General features: G+C 42.7%; 1 protein-coding gene across 2 annotated transcripts in view; it reads left to right on the top strand.

The window, feature by feature from the left end:
- Nucleotides 1-18,458, top strand: part of robo1 (roundabout, axon guidance receptor, homolog 1 (Drosophila)) — a 156,514-nt gene that overhangs the window by 100,757 nt on the left and 37,299 nt on the right. For both annotated transcript variants that reach the window (XM_034113094.1, XM_034113095.1), the window contains exon 3: nucleotides 14,915-15,072. In XM_034113094.1, coding sequence (XP_033968985.1) covers nucleotides 14,915-15,072 — 158 coding nt within the window. The remainder of the gene's footprint in view (nucleotides 1-14,914; nucleotides 15,073-18,458) is intronic.

Genomic DNA, 18,458 nt, shown 5'->3' with positions numbered 1-18,458 from the left:
ATAGATACTGTAGTTCCCAACCATAGGCCTTGCACATATGCATTGTGCTCATCTATAAGAAGCTAACGAATATGACTTTATTTTAAGTAAATATCTTTCTATCACTATAGTATATAGTGATGCAATATGGAAACAAAGTTAATTTTACACATTACTATGATAAATAATATTTATTTAATATAAATAATATAGAATAATGCTATATTAACTTTTAAACCAAGATCCCATGGATAATGATGCAACTGAATATATCATCCAATGTGACTGTAATTATGTGAATTGTTTACATGTTGACTGTTTACTGTGGGCTTTGCTTCATATCCCAAAAACATTGATTAGTAATAAACATAATAAATAGGGACAAATAATCATATTTGCGTGAAAAGGTCAATGCTATACAGGGATATACATATATAATGCCAGGGTACACAGGGTATGTGTAAACTGAATGAAATAATACAAGGCTTGCTTGTAAAGTCTTTAAAACTTTACCAATATGGCTGTCTGGTTTTCTTTATATAGAAAACATGTATGACTAGAAAGCAGGATGTACAGTTACATGTATGTAGGCTATGTATTAGAAGTGGCGTGATGGACAACCCAACACAGATCATTACTCATCACAATTCATAGACATACTGTAAGGCCTTGTCTGTCACCACTGAGGGGAGATACATTACTGTGTGTGGTTCATTCCTTCACTGGCCCACTTCAGGACCACCTTTAGGCAAGCAAACTACGCCATGGTGATTTACAGTAACAGAGTTATTATTCTGTGACTGTATGCTGATGGTGTGTAGTTAAGGAGGGATCCTAGAAAAGATGGTGACAGATGGGTCAGACACCGTTATTGTAAGGACAACACTGTCAACATTTCAGCCACATGATGACAGAGTTGACACTGGAACAGCGTCTGGCATGCTAGTGGTGTCTCTGTTTACTAATCACGGTTTCCACTCACTTGACTTTGTTGTAGCCCTGTCAAGAGGTGAGGTGTCCGCTTCAGCAACAGTCAATCACAGTGTTACACTCCCTTGTTTTCAAGACTCTTTTTTCTTCTTCTCCAAAATCTTCCCCTCAACAGTGCGACTCCTCCCACAGAATGACAATAAGAGGTAGTGGGAAGACGCAATGAGACAAAAAATGATATAAAGAGAATAACAGAGCAGCAGTTCGAAAGAAACGAGGCAAAGATAACTATGAGACCGGGATGGAAGCAGGAGGAGAGAAAGATATTGCCATCAAGTTGCCTCGAATAATTCATAGGCTTTCCATGATCGAAAGAGCAACTGCTCTTTATGACGTTATATTTCACAGCTGGTTTATGCAAATAAGGCCTTTTATTCAAATCACCAACCCCCCAGACTGAAGATAGTGATATAAGATTTGACTATGATACTCTGGAGTTGAATGTATTGTTCTCTCTGTGTGGTGTTTTCCCTCCCCAAACGTACTGTAGCTCCTGGGTCATCTTCCATGATACATCTCTCCCTCTCTGTGTATATTCATTGTCTCTGTCTTAATACCTGACTAGAGTGCATGTAGCCCCTTCAGACTTTGTTTTGCTTTGTGTACATCTCATATGAGCACCTTTTGTGATGTGGAATGGCTGGTCAACCAAACACTTGAACGTCCTTAAAAGCTGTGGTCGTCTCATCTCCAAGCCTTCTCTCATCACAAAGGCTTCATGCTGAAACCGCAGAGTGATGCGTGATAAAAGAGGGGGCCTGAGGTATTGAGCTCACATCCATCGCCACTTCAAAGACCAGCAGAATCCTTAGGAGCCACTGCTATTGTCTGCTGTGCAGGTGTGCTGCCTTCCAAAGGCTCTGGAGGCCTCGGAAAGCCACATAGCTCCACAGCGAGGGCTTGCTGAGATGCTATCTCTCCCAGATACAGACAACATGCAGGGGACTCAGACAATGGATGGCATGTGGACTTTGGTACTGCGGGGGGGAATGTTTGTAATCAGCGCTAAACTTTGCTGGCAAGTCCAATTGGCTGCAGGGGCATGTCATGTTGGGTTTTTAGTAACAAAATGTGCAGTGCTTAGTTAGTTTTCCATTCAGACATAATGTAATCAGTGTGCCACATTCCAAAAAGAAGCAATTCATGTCAAATGGAAACTTGAAAAGCCTGTCAAACGTGTCTGGCCATCTGTGTTATCGCCTGTACAGCTTCACAATATATGTGCCTTTAAAGACGTTCACTGGGTCAGACTATGGGATATGTCCAGTCCCTGTGTTCTATTGAACTAGTCGGGGAACATTTTATTGATGTCACCCATATGGCCTGTGCTCCCAGCCACATCCCACCCGCATGACGTGAACTGCTCTGTTTTATTTTGCTCTTCTCCACAACAAACTGAACACCCTCATCTGCTGATCCAGAGGGCAACAAGCCCCATCACATCCTCTCCCTGATTCGCTTTTTCCCCTTTGTTGAGCACAATGTAGCTATTTAGCTGCATGCACTCTTATCATGGGTTTGCTGGCATATTTGGCCCTGGCAGAAACTAAACATGGATTTATTTGATGATTTCCTCATAGGGGAGGCAGTGGCAGCATTTTGTGGTAAATCGTCTCCCCATGTGCGGCACGTGAGGAATGTCTTATCTCAGGAGGGCTGAGAACGGAGGGAGAATTTATCTGTTCACTGAGTCCCGACCTCTGTTGTTCAATTTGTTGAAGAGATACTGAGGGACAAGATGACGGTTGTGTGGACTCTCTGCTAGGGGACAGTTTGTTTGCTGGCATGCAGAAGTGTGTTTCATGTTTGCTTTCACGGTTGCTTGTTATACGTCTGGCTCTGCTGCTCCATGAGCACGTAGTCAGTTGGGTCAGCAGGTGCTAATCAGATGTACATCTGACCACGCAACTCGACCGCTCCTAACACATTGCTGTGTGTGTACACACAGCCGCTGATCTCAAGCACACACTGAACCAGTCACTCCCTCAAACCTGTGTGTCAAACCTGGAGGCTAACACACACTGTATCATACCTAAGCTCTCATTAGATGATATTTCACTTATAATTTGATGTTTTTTTCTACAAAATATTACAAACTGTCCTTCACATAAGCTGTTTTTTGTATTTTTCACCACTCATTGCCTCATTTTCCAAGTCAGCGCTATAACAGACCAGACCTTGAAAGTATCCCCCTTTGGCAGAAAAACACAAACATCTGCCCCCTCTCCAAACCCTGAATCCTCTTCTGTATTTCCGCCCTGCGTTCCCTTATCCTCAAAATCACCCAGCCAGTTCTTTCTCCTCCATTTCTTAAATGTTCCCTCTCCCCCTTGTTGCTTGCCCCTCCTCTGCTCCAGATGGGCTCCTCTTTTCCTTTCAAAGTAATTTGTCTACGATGCACGGGGGCTTTTGGCTGACCACATGCCTTTGGATGTTAGGAATGGCATCCATGTTGAGCAGGATTTTTTATGAAGGGGTGAACTAGAGGTTGCTCCTTCCGGTGGTTGTCCCTGTAGACACCTGCTCAGCAATACAGTACAGAACAGTTTGATACATAAGATTTAATGGTCAGGATTTAAAGCTTCTAAATTGTTTGTCTTTGCATTGACATTTTAAAAAGGCCTTCTGGCAGAACAAACAAATAACATTCCTACTTACAGCCACAACATATTTGGCAGCAGAGAAACCAACATTTTATAATATAATAATAAGTCCAACCAGGAAGATAAATTGCCCCCTAATTGAAACATGCCAATGGCTGATTTTTCATAACTTCCATATATTGTACATTTGATAGCTTTCATACTATACTTGCAAAAGCCTGTCTTCTTCCCGAGGGGATTAACTGCCAGAGGAAGCATCTTGAATGTGATTAGCTGTTCATATATACATTTTTCAGATGTCTATGTTTTGAAGACATACATTATGACCATCTGTATTAAAGAGAGAGCCATGGGATTGAAAATATATGAGACCATATTTTAATATTCCCTTTTGAATGTAACCCAGCAAAGCCAGCAGTTGTCCATCACCTCTTAACAATTTTCTAAATGTGTCTATCATTATTACATTGCACAACATCACAACATTGCATGTAAAAATGAATTGAACAGATGTGATGTGTTTGGACTTAAGCAATGGATGACAAACAAAAAGCATTTTCGTTTTGATTAAACAATGGGTAAGATGGACTTTCGATTGAGTCTCCAAGTCGAGGCTAAAGCAGAAGTCAGGAAACTATAAGAAACATATCCATTTACATGTCTCTATCCGTCTGGCTAGTCTCAGGCTGCTAAGCTTGAACTCAGAGGAAGACAGTACCTCAGGAGGTAAAGATTTCTTCTCCGAGTAAAGTTTGTGCGGTAGCCTTACATTTCCACAGCCATTCTGGTTAGCTTTGTTCCCTTGGGAGAGAGATCATAAATCAGCTCACCAGGATGTTCCAGTAGCAAAGCATACCATAAAACAAAGGTACAAAATTGAAGGGATCTTTCTTTTGTCTGTGCCTCATCTAATGAAAATCTTAAAATGGAATATCCAGGGCTTAACATCAGTCTTGAAACCTTACACAGTGTCAATTTCACAGGGATCAGGGTCATTTCTGGCGCACTTACAAACCTTTCCCCTTGGCATCAGCCATGCTCCATATTGCATGTAAAGGAACTTGACAAATGTAGTGAAAAGCTATAGCACTAAAGCGTTTGGCAATGATCACGTGGGCGTACACACACACGTGGTGAGCAAGTGCTAAAGATGAAATGTCAGCTCTCTATTTCTTTCTGGCACAGTAACTCCGCCAGCATTCCCCTCGCTCCTTCCTTTCGATATCTCTTCCCACTTCTCTTCCCACTGTAACAGATCCCCTCTCCGATAGGAAGACGGCCATCTTTTCATCTTCTCAGGGTCCATCTGGGAGAGTTTACAGTCCATGTGGAAGCCATTGGTATGGGGACGGCAACTGATCAGACAAAGATGTGCCCTTCTGGTGCTGCAGCACATGTTTTCCAGCACCCTTATTTGCTTTGTCTCACCCATTTTATAATTCCTGCACCCTTTTTTTCTGAAGGACCCCCCACCTCTACACTTTTACTTAACCCCTACAACCGTTTCCTCCTTCGTCCCTCTATCCCCGTCTCCCCTGTGCCTGGTAAAGTGATTGGAGAGGGATCAGCATGGTGGGAATGAAAGTGGCCATGACGAAAGGCTGAGGGATCTGCTGTAACATTACATTGGATCCCCTTGTGTTTTTTCCTTCCCCAGTTTCCTCTGTGCCTGCCGGTTTCCCTTCACACAGCTACTATCAAATTACTCTTTCCCAGTCATCTCTGCAACAGCCGCTGATGTAATCCTAGTTTATGATCCTGCCCCGACTAAGACACACTGTTCTCCAAAACAATCGCTCAACTCCCCTGTTTCCTAAACCGCTATCGAATTAGACTCCTATTAGGAACTAAGTACATTACGCTAAGATTTCCAGTATACCAATTTAGGATAAATGTATAGGTTCCAACTTTTCTGCTTTGAATGAGTTTGTTTGACATTTGTTACAGAGAGAATATCCGCGCGCCACATGTCCACCGGATCTCATTAAGTATGCATCAATAAGGTGAAAGCCAAACAGACTGGCAGGATAGGCAGTAGAGAGAACTAAAACATAAGCAAACACACCTTCCTGCACATGAATGATCATTCAAACAAAGTCAATTGCCAAGTTCTCTGTCTACAATAACCGCTGGAATGTCCTGCTGAGTTGAGGCAACGGGAGCTGTTTAATATTTGTGATTGCCATTATCTATGACATGAAAATAAGCCAGAACCGCAGTCATTTTAAATGTCTCATCTCTTGCTCCTCACCAGGATATGATCCCCCCTTCCCTGGTTCTGTTTGCACAGCACCACTATAGAATAACACTGTGTCAGTCTCTGCTGTTTGTAGATAATATATCTTTGTTTTGGGAAGATGAGTAAGAGACTTGAGAGCATCCTGTAATCTGGTCTTTAGATCTCAGGCTAATAAAGAGGTGAAAAGGTCTGCAGCATATGTTTGTGTTCTAAAATGCTGAGATGGGGGTAAGCAGCAGGTCAGATGGCACTCTGCAGGAAAGCGTGCTGTGTTTATGGATGTAATTTCTCTGATGGTGTGAGTTAGCTAGCTGACAGGCTCCTCTTACAGTTCTCCACCCCTCCTGGGATCATGAGCTATCCACCCTCTGCGAATGAGCCCACATCATTGCGTGTCACATCAAATTAGGAGCGTTTGTGATGACTGTGCCGCCCTGACTGATGGCAACTCATTTATCCGTTCATGTATCAACCCTCTCTGTTCCTCAGTCTCTCTGCCTTTCACACACACTACACAGATTAACACACATATAAAAACAGACAGATTATAGTCTAAAGGAAAACCAAGTTGCCTCTCTCTGTCCAGTCACGTTCAAGAGTCCCGTGGCTGGTCCTGCTCCTACACAGCCTCTTTGTCACTGTAGAGCTGAGGAGGGGTCAGACATGGAGGAGGTCCAGGGGGAGGGCTGCTTGGGCTCCACGGGCCTGGAATGTTAATTGGGAAGATTGTTTTAATAAGGCCCTCATCTTTGCAGATGCTGGGAGAGGGTTAGCTGCTGGGGCCACACAGGCGGGAGGCCAGCTCACAGGGAGATATTGTCAGCAAACATAACCGACACAATGTGAACTGAGCTGTGTAAAACACGTAGCAGGATTAGGACACGAGCGGATAAAGATATTCCATGGCGTGTTTATGCTTGCTTTTCTGGAGGTAAAGGGATTTGTTGTCTGAGCATTCTATGGTGACAAATGTGCAATCTGCATATTCTCACCAGTTCTGTGTTGTATGAAATCCTATTACACTGTGAAGACTCAGACAGACTAGCACAGTCTACATCTGAACACAGACAGCAGAGAGAACAACAGTGAGGAAAATAAGTGGACAAATTCTGAGGCAAAGAAAACGGGAAAGAGTTTAAAAAGGGTCAGCTCACCAAAACGACATCAAACCTATGTTTTCACTCAACTGAAGCAGTATTTATCCATGCAGATAGCTGTTTTTATGTCCAGGTTTTGAGATATCAATCCCTGGGATGTCTGCCTCTACCACAACACAACGAAAAGCTCACAGAGTTGAACAATTACATTTAGCAAATTGAAATGCAACATCTTTTTCCAGGATCAAATTACTCTGGATAATCCACAGAACAAACTGTCAGCTATTTTTATAGGAATCATTTCTTTAGTAGAAAGTGATTCCCATGAGAATGCTTCTTACTCTGAGTTGTGTCTAGAGTTTAAATAACAGACTGAGAGACAGTTGTAACCAACATGCAGACAAATTATAAGAAAAACTAGAACTAATTTTTTATCTTTTTGATTGTAGGCTATTTTGAATGTTATAGTTAAAGAGTGTTGCTTATCATTGGGAGTTTATTCATATACTAGCTGCAAATACATTGAGAATAGTGATTTGTCCCATGTCTTCTAGACAGGATGGCACAACCATATTTCACTCTGCGTGTATTGTATGAATATGTTTATTCCCCTTGGCACGGTTTACAAAGGGCAGATAACAGAGCCGACTAGCCTCGGTCTATGTTGTGTGTGAGAGGAAAACAGAGGCAGAGAATGAGAGAGCATTCTCTACAGGTGTACGTGTGTGTGTGTACTATAGTGTTACATCTGCTCTTTTGTATCTCTTTGCAAAGAGCTTCAGGCTCAAGACTGTGTTGTACAGTGAATGGTGATAGACAAGGTTCTCATGTCCTCCTCGTCCCCAGGGAGTAAGGAGAGCTATATACAAGACTCACATCAATGAAGACAGGCCTGACTCATACGGCTTTGTAACTAAAAAGAAGTGTCCAGCCTAACATGGCTTGCTAAAGGACTCATCATAAGAGCTTCTAATGCTATGCTGACTGCTGCGGTGCTACTATAGCCGAGTCGTCTTTTGTTACAAGGGTTGTGCAAATAAAGGCAATTCTCCACTAGGAAAAAAGTGTTGGTTTACCTAATTTATCCAGCTTTATCTCCCTCATTATTATTTTACTGCGTTGTGAAACTGGATGGAAATAGAATGTAATCCATTGGCATCAGCTCTATGCTGTGTAAAGGGAATATTTGTAATTGAACTTGGCCAGTCCCTAATAAGAAAACGATACATGTCTTCAGTTACCAAGAAACTTGATTCTGTTTTTCCACAACAGGTAACACACTTGCCTTGAAATCACTTTCATATGCAGACAGTAGTCTGACTGATCTGTCAAAAGCTGACAAATCCACAAATGGCTTTGTCTATGTTTTTATCATTACATTTGAATGTGATAATCCCATACAGATGTGTATTACACACTTTGCATTGTGGCAGCAAGGCTTTTATGGGATTAGTATTTTTTTTCCTTTTTAGAACATTTTTGTATAGCAAGGGAGTCGTTTCTCAAGCTGCGTTTTTTCATCCGACATTCCTGCCTATGCATTCCCAGCTCTCGAAACACTTTTTATTTAAGTCCAACTCCAGCTCACCCAGCACTCAAATCACACAGATACTGTTTATTGAACTATGAGGTGCCAAGTCACTCACTCACTCAGTCACTCACATAAACCCGCCTCCCCGCTGCCCTATGTGCCTTTCGCAGTGTTCGCCAAACGCCATCTCTTTCTCCAAGCCTGACGAGAAGACTTATGACCGTTTAAACAAACACAGGCACTCAATGGCCTCTCTGTCTGTGCGGCGGTGGGGCAAGCTTTCCTTTATGTGTGCGTGTGTGTGTGTTTCTTCGTGTACAGACATAGTTGCTGTTGGATACTTATGTGCATGAGGTCTGCATGTGTTTTGAAGTGTGTAATGTGAAGGATGAAGCACTGAGATTTACCCTCTGCGTTTTGCAGCCCCATTCGGCTGCAGTGAGTGCAGATGTGCTCTCTGCTGTGCCGCGAAAGTCTCCAAAAAGCCATCTGCCCTTGGTGCTAATGCCAGGTATAGACTGTAATCACCTGGCACAGTAAAGAGTAAATGCCTAAACCCCCCTCACCTTACCCCTGTTTCAATCCACACACAAGGGCCTGACTAATTTCCCTACACAGCGTAGTTTACATTTGTTTTTGTATATCGCCACAGTAAGTAGCACATGTGCTGTTCACTCTCTGTGGATGCTGATCAAAACACAGTGTCAACTGATCTGCAACGGTCGAGATATCTTCAAAGGATTTTAGAAAACATTTCGTTTTTCCCTTTGATCAAATGTCCATGCCACAGTAAGTCAGACATGTTGAGAGAACATGTTAACAGGCAAAGCAGTGTCTGTATTATGGACTCTTAAGAGTTTATTGTTCCGGCCCTGAGTGTTTATAAGAGTTAATAAGGGCATCCTGTCTGCATTCAGTGACATCACTTGTGAATCTGGAGGATGACCTCATGGCATCCGGGGTGTGCAGGTGCAAACCCTAAAGGCCAGTTGGGTAACAGTCTGTCTGATGTTGTTGACATATTTACGGTGTCCACAAAGCGTCTTGCAGTCAACTAAGTACTTAGGCTGTCAATTTTTTTCTTACCAATGTGACTCTACAGATGTGACCTCATATTGAATGTCCCGAGTGTCTAGCCAGGTGCTATGGTTTTCTCCGTGATTTATCAAAACGTCATATGAATATACATGTGTATTGTATATATGTAATTATAATATATAACAACACATTGTGCAGTGGGAAGCTTGTGATATTATTTACAACTTCCTTCAGTGTCAGTTTTATCTCTGTATTTGCGTATAGCTGTGAAGTTTATATCTTTGATCATCTACCTCAGACAGTATTATGCTGCATGGTAGGATCAAGTGTCTGCAGGCCAGGCAAGAGGGCATGAGCTCAGAGCCAAGGAACGAGAGCCATATAGAGAAAGAGAGGGGAGTCTGCCATGTCCAATCTCATCTCCCTGGTGGTGGGGTCAGGGGGGAACTGGGGAATGAGAAGGAGGAGGAGGGAGGGGAAGGCAGTGATAAACCTAGGTACAGTAGAAGACCTATTATATCTTCACACCCACCAGCAAAACTACATATGTATACAGTCCAAACTCACACACACTGTACACACGCCCCTGGCCAATTATCCACCTGCAACAGCCTTTTGCAATAGAGTGGCAAGGGTTAAAACGTCATGGCTATGAGCCTTTCTTTCATGTAAGCCGCTCAGTGTGTGTGAGCTGACAGCGAGGTAAGATAGAGGGTCAAATAGCTGAGAGGGGTGAGAGAAATTCAGATACAAAGTGAGAGTTGTAGGGGGAGAGAATGAGAGAGGTGTTCGTCCCACAGGACAGAGCTGGAGGCAAGGTGTAGACATAGCATCAATATGGAAGAACTGAGCTGAATAAGGTATATTTTTGCTTATAGCATAAACAACACTCGTAAAGGATACATGCATGTCGTATGAAATGCATTGGAGGGTTGCCCAGCCAATGTAAGGCTTAGTTTAATACTCATAGATTTGTCAGCTAGTGAGAATTTATGACATTTATCTTGTGATGTGAAATAGCATTCCATTCCCTTTTCTAATATGTTCATTTATATTTTGCTGTTATTCAGACAGATTCTTCTAAAAAGAGAGGCCTTGGCAGTAAATTAATGGAAAAGTAATAGATGAGGCATTCAGCAGTTACTAATTCTGCCTGTTAGGCGATTTGATATTGTACTTACTGTTTGTTATACTCTCCATTCATCCCTTCTGGATGTCATCAGGTTATATTTGATGATGTTTGACTCCCAAAAGCCTAATATTGTGTCAGCTTGTGAAGCAAATGGAGTAAATTAAACAGTTTAAAAGAAGCAGATCTACTTTCAGGAAACCAGGAAGAGAGACAAACGGGTAGAGAGATGGATTATCTTTCATTATTTTCTTTATTTCTCTTACCTTATTCTTATTCTGTTCCAAGAAAAAATCTGAAGCCAAAGGCGAGACCCACGCTGTGATCTTTCTGTTTGCAGGATTGACTCCGGGTGCCTTCTGATAAATCTTTAATTCCCTGGTGGGTCTGTTTTTGTATCCTCCCAAAGATTTGCGGGGAAGCTTGTTGTACTCGGTTTAATTTCCTCAGAATAAAGCTCATCTGATCTTCCCACCCAGACTTGTGTGTGGCATTACATCTTCATTTTCATTAATGTTGAAGGGGCAGATCGGGAATCTCATTTTAATTTGACATTTAAACATCTGTTTTCAATTTCCTGAGGAAAATAGTGTGTGTGTGCTTATCTGCCTATGTGTGAGCGCGTGGGTGGACAATGGGGGTGAAGAACCTGGGAGTTTTCAATGCACAGAGCAGCCATCTCCGCTGACCTTTAAAGGAGGGTTTGGATGTAAGAAATGATGGCATGCTAATTGCTTTAGCCTCAGCAAAGAACCAATTTGCTACTGTGGTTCTGGCGAGCGATTTATCACACACAGTGGAGTGTGGTTGTACTGGACTTGGCAGGGCCCAACACATGTTTGTCAGTGCAAACTAAACCTCTGCTTTGATAGATATGGTTGTGTTATGCACAGTCAGCCGTTTGTCTTGCAGCGAGGCATGTCAGCCAGATGAGATAGGATGTGTTTTGTTCTTGAACTACTGAAAAGAGGATAATGCAATGCAGAATGTATCCCTTTACCTTGACAAAGCGTATTGATATCTGTCCAAGTCCGGATATTCACTCTTTTTCATCCTATCATCAGCATATTTGAGCAAATCCAGGACGGACAAAGAGGCGTCTTCATGCTGGGACCTGTGACTCTGGCTCATTTCCACATATTAAGCCTCAAACTGAAAATCTCTCTGTACACACACAAACACACGCACACACACATTGAGTTTGGCCTCCCTGTTAATAGCGCAGGAAATATTATCTGCTGGGGGACAGCTGCAGGCTCACTAGAGAGACAGAATGGTAGAGTAGGCTCATTATCCCAAACACAGACACACACAGACACACACACACACACACGTTCAGGACAGCACACATTGTGAGAGACTCTTTATCCCCTTTTTTTCCACCAAATTCTGAGTCCTTGAACAGAATCAGCTAGGGAGGCAGGCGAGTGGGGCCTTATGCAGTATGTATACAGGAAGGAGGGATGCTGGATGCCTTATTTAAACCAGGGGGGCCAGAGGCAGCCGGTTCTACCACAGCTCCGGATCTGACAGGGCTTCTGGCGGAAGAGTTAGGGCTTTGTACCCCATCCAGATCTGTGTCCGTCTGTCTCTCCTACAGACTGTCTAGCTGCCTCTGTCTCTCTCTTGCTCATGTTGCCTTTATCCCAGAGGATTTTTGTTTTCAACTACGCAGATGTTCTTGGCTGTCTGCTGCGCTTAACTCAGCTGTGTTTATAACAATGAGGTGTTAGTGTGGAGGAGGATTGAGGGCAGCGAGGTGAGGGGAGCTAGTGCTGCTAAGGAGGGGTGGAGGTCACAGCGCTGTGGGTGTAAACACTGGATGATGCCAGCTATCCCCCGGGCCTCCAACCAGTCAATACAGCATCGTTTTGTCCTCTTTCCCTCCCCACACACATCCCTTTTTATTTTCCAGAGGGACAGATGCATCTGCATGTTAGCTGTGAGAGTTCCGGTGAAACCAGCATGGGAGGTAGAGACCAACTGAGAGGAGACCATGTGCACTTAATGTCACCGTTAAAGTTACTCAACCTGCTCAACCAAGCGTTTAATACAAGCTTTAGTGAGGCACTACACACATGAATTCTCTCATGTGCTCTTTAACTTTTTAGTGTAAACACTCTTGATCAACACGACATTGCTCAAACATTCGGAATCAGTATCTGTATACTTTTAAGACAAAACAAGAAGAATAGATGTTTTGCACGCTAACAACCTTTGCATAAGTATAATATGAGTATTATATTGACCCCCTTTGATATTCAAGGACAACTTTTGCCTGGATACAGAGTGTTTCAATTGACCACTCCAACAGTTGCGTCTGATATCAGGCATGACAGAAGTGGAGACTGTTTAATCAGATGGAGCTGGTGCTCTAATGGATCGGATGTTTAGTGTTTACATTTGCATTCCTGGATGACTGTATCTTCTTTTAACCATACCAAATGAGCTCACTCGCATCACAGCTGCACCGCTGAGTTTGAGTTGGATCAGAGTCAGCGTATGTACGCATGATCGTAATTCATGTGTTTACAGCACACTGCATGTATATGTAAATATATTCCTTCAACAGACAATCAGACAATAAAACCTGTTCCTATGCTAGATAATTTAGGGATGGTAATGTCACAGCTGCATGCAGGAAGGTGTGGGTGGGAGTATTCAGCAAAAGAGCTATTACAACCCATCTGACTCCAAAAGCAGGCTCCTGTTGAATTGGACTCCTACTCCACGTTACAAGAAGCAGAGAGCAGTATCTTGGCTCAGCAATGTCCAATTAAGTGCTTAAAGGGTTTAGTGAGGAATTTGTTGGCTGTCAGTAGGTGAGGGGGTCCTGTGTTGAGCCTGACTTTGATCTGTGACTGAGGTGACTTTAGAGCAAGCTGAGGAGCGTGAGACAATAGACTGGAAAGGTTTTATCCCTTAAACACAGACACAAGCATACATGTACTTTCCATACATACAAAGGGATAACCAAGATTGCTGACCTTGCATACTTTGTGTGTGGCCTGGATTTCAGCTTGAAATTTACAAGCAATATTTTCATTGGTTTTTATATGCTTGTGCAGTAAAGCTGTGGAAGTGATTACTGGCACGCTGTCTGCAGAAAGTATCTGGTGGCTTCTTCTCTCCTCTCAATGAACCTCCAGTTTAGCTATAACACAGTAGATATGGAGTCTAAAGATGTGCTGTTCCTTTTCCCCTTAGAAAAAAGGCATGCATTGATCTGTTTTGATGCAACTACTACCAGTTGGTAATGATACTGAAGTAATATTCTGAAGAGGCAGGCAGACAAGACTAATGATTTTAGATAAAACAGGTTTTGTAGTTTTGCTTTTACCCCCAATTGAATACCAGAATTGCTCAGTACCTCTCTTTAAAACCTTCACCTTCTTTTCAGTTTCATATTTGTACCAATACATTAGACCTAAGAAGGTGTGGATCTCATGTGTTGGATAATGAAAATCCATGGCCGTGTCATCTTTTTTAGAGCATTTCTCCAGGGAAAATCAATGCAAATAAGAATCATATTATAGCAAAGACCTTAGCAAGGCAGCAATGTTTGATTGGATCTAATGTAGATTTGTATCTATGTGAATATAGCATATGAGCGCAAGGGATGTACATATGGACTGTCAGGGAGAGATGAAGAAGTGATGATGGAGAGGCCATCATCAGTGTGTGTGTGTGTGTGTGTGTGTGTGTGTGTGTGTGTGTGTGTGTGTGTGTGTGTGTGTGTGTGTGTGTGTGTGTGTGTGTGTGTGTGTGTGTGTGTGTGTGTGTGTGTGTGTGTGTGTGTGTGTGTGTGTGTGTGTGTGTGTGTGTGTGTGTGTGTGTGTGTGTGTGTGATTACATGAAGGTTGTTGTGGCTCAGTAAACAAAGAGGAAGGTCATTGCTATTAGAGATGTTGATGGGCACAAATATGTGTTCATCATTGCTGTTGTAAAGCTTATTGTCAGAAAGGTTGGAGAGGCAACAGGCCATTAAATGCAACTGTATAAGTTGTTATGAACAGTAGCCTATACATATCTTTTATACATAGTCTAAGTCCATTGTATATCCTGTGAACACATTTTGGCTTGATTGTTACTGTTTTCAATGGTGCATTAAATCAATATGTTTGCTTAGCATTTATTATCTGTGCGGAACTCTGTGTGGAAATGGGCTGCTGTTTTACAAGCTGCCATGGGCTTTATTAATGTTGCAACAGCTTAAAGTGTAATTTAAACATCTATATTTTGTATTTACTGTTTTCCCTAAAGGAGTATTGACATTCTGTTAAAAGTTTCATTTCTGTTTTCTTGCAGTTTTACGTGATGACTTCAGACAAAACCCTGCAGATGTGATCGTGGCGGCAGGAGAGCCGGCGGTCCTGGAGTGTCAACCTCCCCGTGGACATCCTGAACCCACCATATCGTGGAAAAAAGATGGAGTAAACATTGACGACCGAGATGAGAGAATCACTGTAAGAATCTTTTTTTGGTAAAGTTTAGTGACTTTGTTATTGCTCACGCGTAGGTTATCCTATTAATGCCTGAATACTGCTTTGTATTTAAGGATGGTGTGTTTAAATGTATGAGATAGAATGACCCAGTGATGCAGGTCGAGTCATTACCACCACTTCAGTGTTTACTGAAAGATTGATTTGTTTGCCTCATTATTCACATATAGCAATTACTGAACCCAAAGCAGCCTATTTCAGTGGCAACAACCTTTAATGACCGAGGTAGATAGAATCTGTTTCGCTCCCTCAGTCAGCAGCAGTGCATTGATCGGGGATGGCCTGCTGATGAAATCAACTAGGGGAAGCGTTGTACTCAGCAGCAGCGCCTGCAGAAATCCAAACAACTCTTTACATTTGATTTGCAACCAAACCACCAATTATTCGGCTTTAATTAAAACAACAGCACAGCCGGCACTGCAGCATCAATCAGCTCTACATGCTTGCTAGCCTATGGTCTGAAATAATACCTGCTCAAAATGTCTAAAAAAAACACAACTTGGGACCATAGTTGTTTTAGTTGCATCTGTTAATGCTGTTTGGATGTATGCTCGAGCGAATCACAGTACAAGCTCTGACTCAGCACTCCAACACAAGCAGGTGTTGAGGAGTAGTAAGCTGAGTGTCCGATTCCCATTTTCCTGAAAACCCCACCAGTTCTGGCTCCACATCCTGCAGTTCTTTGGTACTCAAAGAGTTTGGTCCCCAAATGCTGACAATGGCTAACTTTACAGTAGAGTCATGGATCATTACATTTCCCCCAGATAATGACTACAAGGTACTAATAAACATGTTCCACTCTGTATGCCTGACATGCAGTGCTGAAAGCCATGGGCTGGTTGTGCTCAATACATTTTCATTACTGGGTAAGTTGATTCAGTGATTTATCGCTGTTGGCTGTCTTCATCGGAGCACTGTAAATGACCGAACACAGTTTTGCTCATTGAGGGCCAGTTGCGTGCATTGAGCACTGAAAGCACATTTTACTCGTAAACAGTGTGAGTATTCTTCCTCTCTGTTTCTCTCTAAGCTGCACAGGCAGGAGATTAGGAGTCCAAGTCTTGCCACTGAGCAACATAATTGAAAGAAACAAGCGCATAATCTAGTTTAACGAGAATCAAATCATATTTGTCTCCGAGTTAAGTGAGTAGTTACTGATAAGCACGAAATCTCTGCCACACAGTAACCTCTTATGGCCTTTCTATAAACTGTTTGTCCTTTTTCTACACATTTGGATCATGCATGTATTTATTGTATTTACGCAAGCTGTGCCCACTGTTACACTTTAGCTTATTGCATCCTTTTTTTACACTCTGTAAAATAAAATATAGTCATGTTTTTAATATTGTTCATTTAACTGATGACAAACTAGCTCATGCTGTTAGTGTGAGAGGTATTTTCGGGACAAAGCAGCTCTGGTTGTACTTATATTACTCATGTAGTGTGACGCATGGTTCTTGCGCACATAGCCTTTCCCATAATTATATTTTAGTCCCACTGACTACAACACATGTTCACACTATTTATTTTGTTTATAAATCATTTCTGCAACAACATCCATCCTACCCCCTGCATGGTGGAAGTAAGGACTTACTCTCTGTAATGTTTATGTGATTTTGTGCACTGATGGGTGGAATCCTCAGAGTAAATGTTGGCTGCCGTGAGAAAGGCTCAATGACTCAAAGTTGTGTCCTTGTCTGCAACACTGTTGGGTCTTTTGTGGAAATGAAAAAGGCTCTGATGGATTTAAATTAGCTACTTGGACCAGCTGGAGTTACTCACTGTAAACTTCCTGTCAAGCACAAACCTCACAAACTGAGTGTTCCCAAATTACCACTTTTAAAGTAGTGCTAGACGTCATACATGATCATCTCAGTATGTGTAATCAACTATGGTGACAGATGGGAGGCAGGACTGTCTCCTGTGTTAAAAGCTGTATTAGAAGAAGAGAATCATGATGAGACCAGTTAGTCTACAGTTAGTTATATTTCATTTATTGTGAGTGACTTGAGGTCTGTAGAGAGCAAGCAGAGGGGGGGGGGGGGGATCTTTATAATGTGATGAACAGCTGAGCTCGTCCAAGGGCCCCCCCTCATCCAGCCTACATTGTTGTGTTTGGTTCAGTTCATTCCTCCAACCGTGCAACATGCTGGAACGTGCAGTTTCCTTGGTGATCACTGGTGATCAGAGCGAGCTCCCAAACCGTTTACTCTTTGAACTGTACTTTACTGGGATTGGTCGACTTGGCTTTGGTGGCTGCAGTGCAAAGAGAGACTCAACTTCAGAGAAAGGCAGACACATCAGAATAAACCATTCTGTTTTTCTATCTATTTTGGTCAGCTGTGTGTAAATATCAATGACATGCTGTATGCCATCTCACATGACTGCATGTGGGGTGGTTATGAAAAGTTTCCCACTGAGCCATAAAGAGTGAGGTAGCGCTATCAGCCTGTAATGCTGTCGTGCCACTAGCAGCAGCTGGCCGCATTCCTCTCAACTTTGTCACACAGGTCTTGCAGGAACCATGAATAAAGGATAAATAAACATATACAGGAATAATGCCAGTATAAGCCTAGACCATTGTCTGCTTAGGGCAATTCGACATCACAAAACAACCAAAATGCAGCACATTGTCCTCTCCCTTTGTGCAATAGTTGTGGTTAATTATCAGCCTGGAAAATTGGACCGCTGTGTGATTACCAACAGAATGCATGCTGAATAGAGGCTTTTCTTCATTATCAGCATTGCCAAAAGACATGAGACAAAAGGCAACAGGATAGAGCCATCTCCCGTAATGCAGGGATAATGCTCAGATTGTTGGGGCTTTTAGCAGCCTGTGTGCTTTGCTGTGTTGGATATGCATTTGCAGAAACAGAGGGCCGCTGCTGCATTCATTTACTTGCTCTCAGAGTCCCTGCTGCTCTGGCACTTCAAATATGCCTGTGGAGAATGGGAAACTGCCACACAGAGGTAGGAGTATGGATAGAGTGGACAGGGCCTTAAGTGGATCCTCATGTTAAAGCCCTGTGGACCCAACGGTACACCCCCCTCTTTCTCTGCTGTATGGTCTGCCCTGACCTTGGGCCCTTGTGAGTGTCACAGTGTTTTAGCTGCTAAGCCTTTCCTCAAACAAACAGTAACATAATGATACTTCAAACCCTTCCAGCACCACGGGGTGCCCTAAATAAGCCAACCTTCCACAGCCTCTTCAAGTCCCTATGCCCTCCTGCTTTACCATGAATATTAAACAGGGAGTAGGGCTGAGGAATGCCTCAGAACCTGAAAAATATATCCGGTTGCAAAGTTGTCCTTCAAGTATCTTAGCCTGGCGACTTTATGAAAACTAAAAC

The sequence above is a fragment of the Trematomus bernacchii genome, unplaced genomic scaffold (genome assembly GCF_902827165.1).
Source record: "Trematomus bernacchii unplaced genomic scaffold, fTreBer1.1, whole genome shotgun sequence".
NCBI lineage: Eukaryota > Metazoa > Chordata > Actinopteri > Perciformes > Nototheniidae > Trematomus > Trematomus bernacchii.
This window is presented reverse-complemented; position numbering and strand designations above follow the sequence as displayed.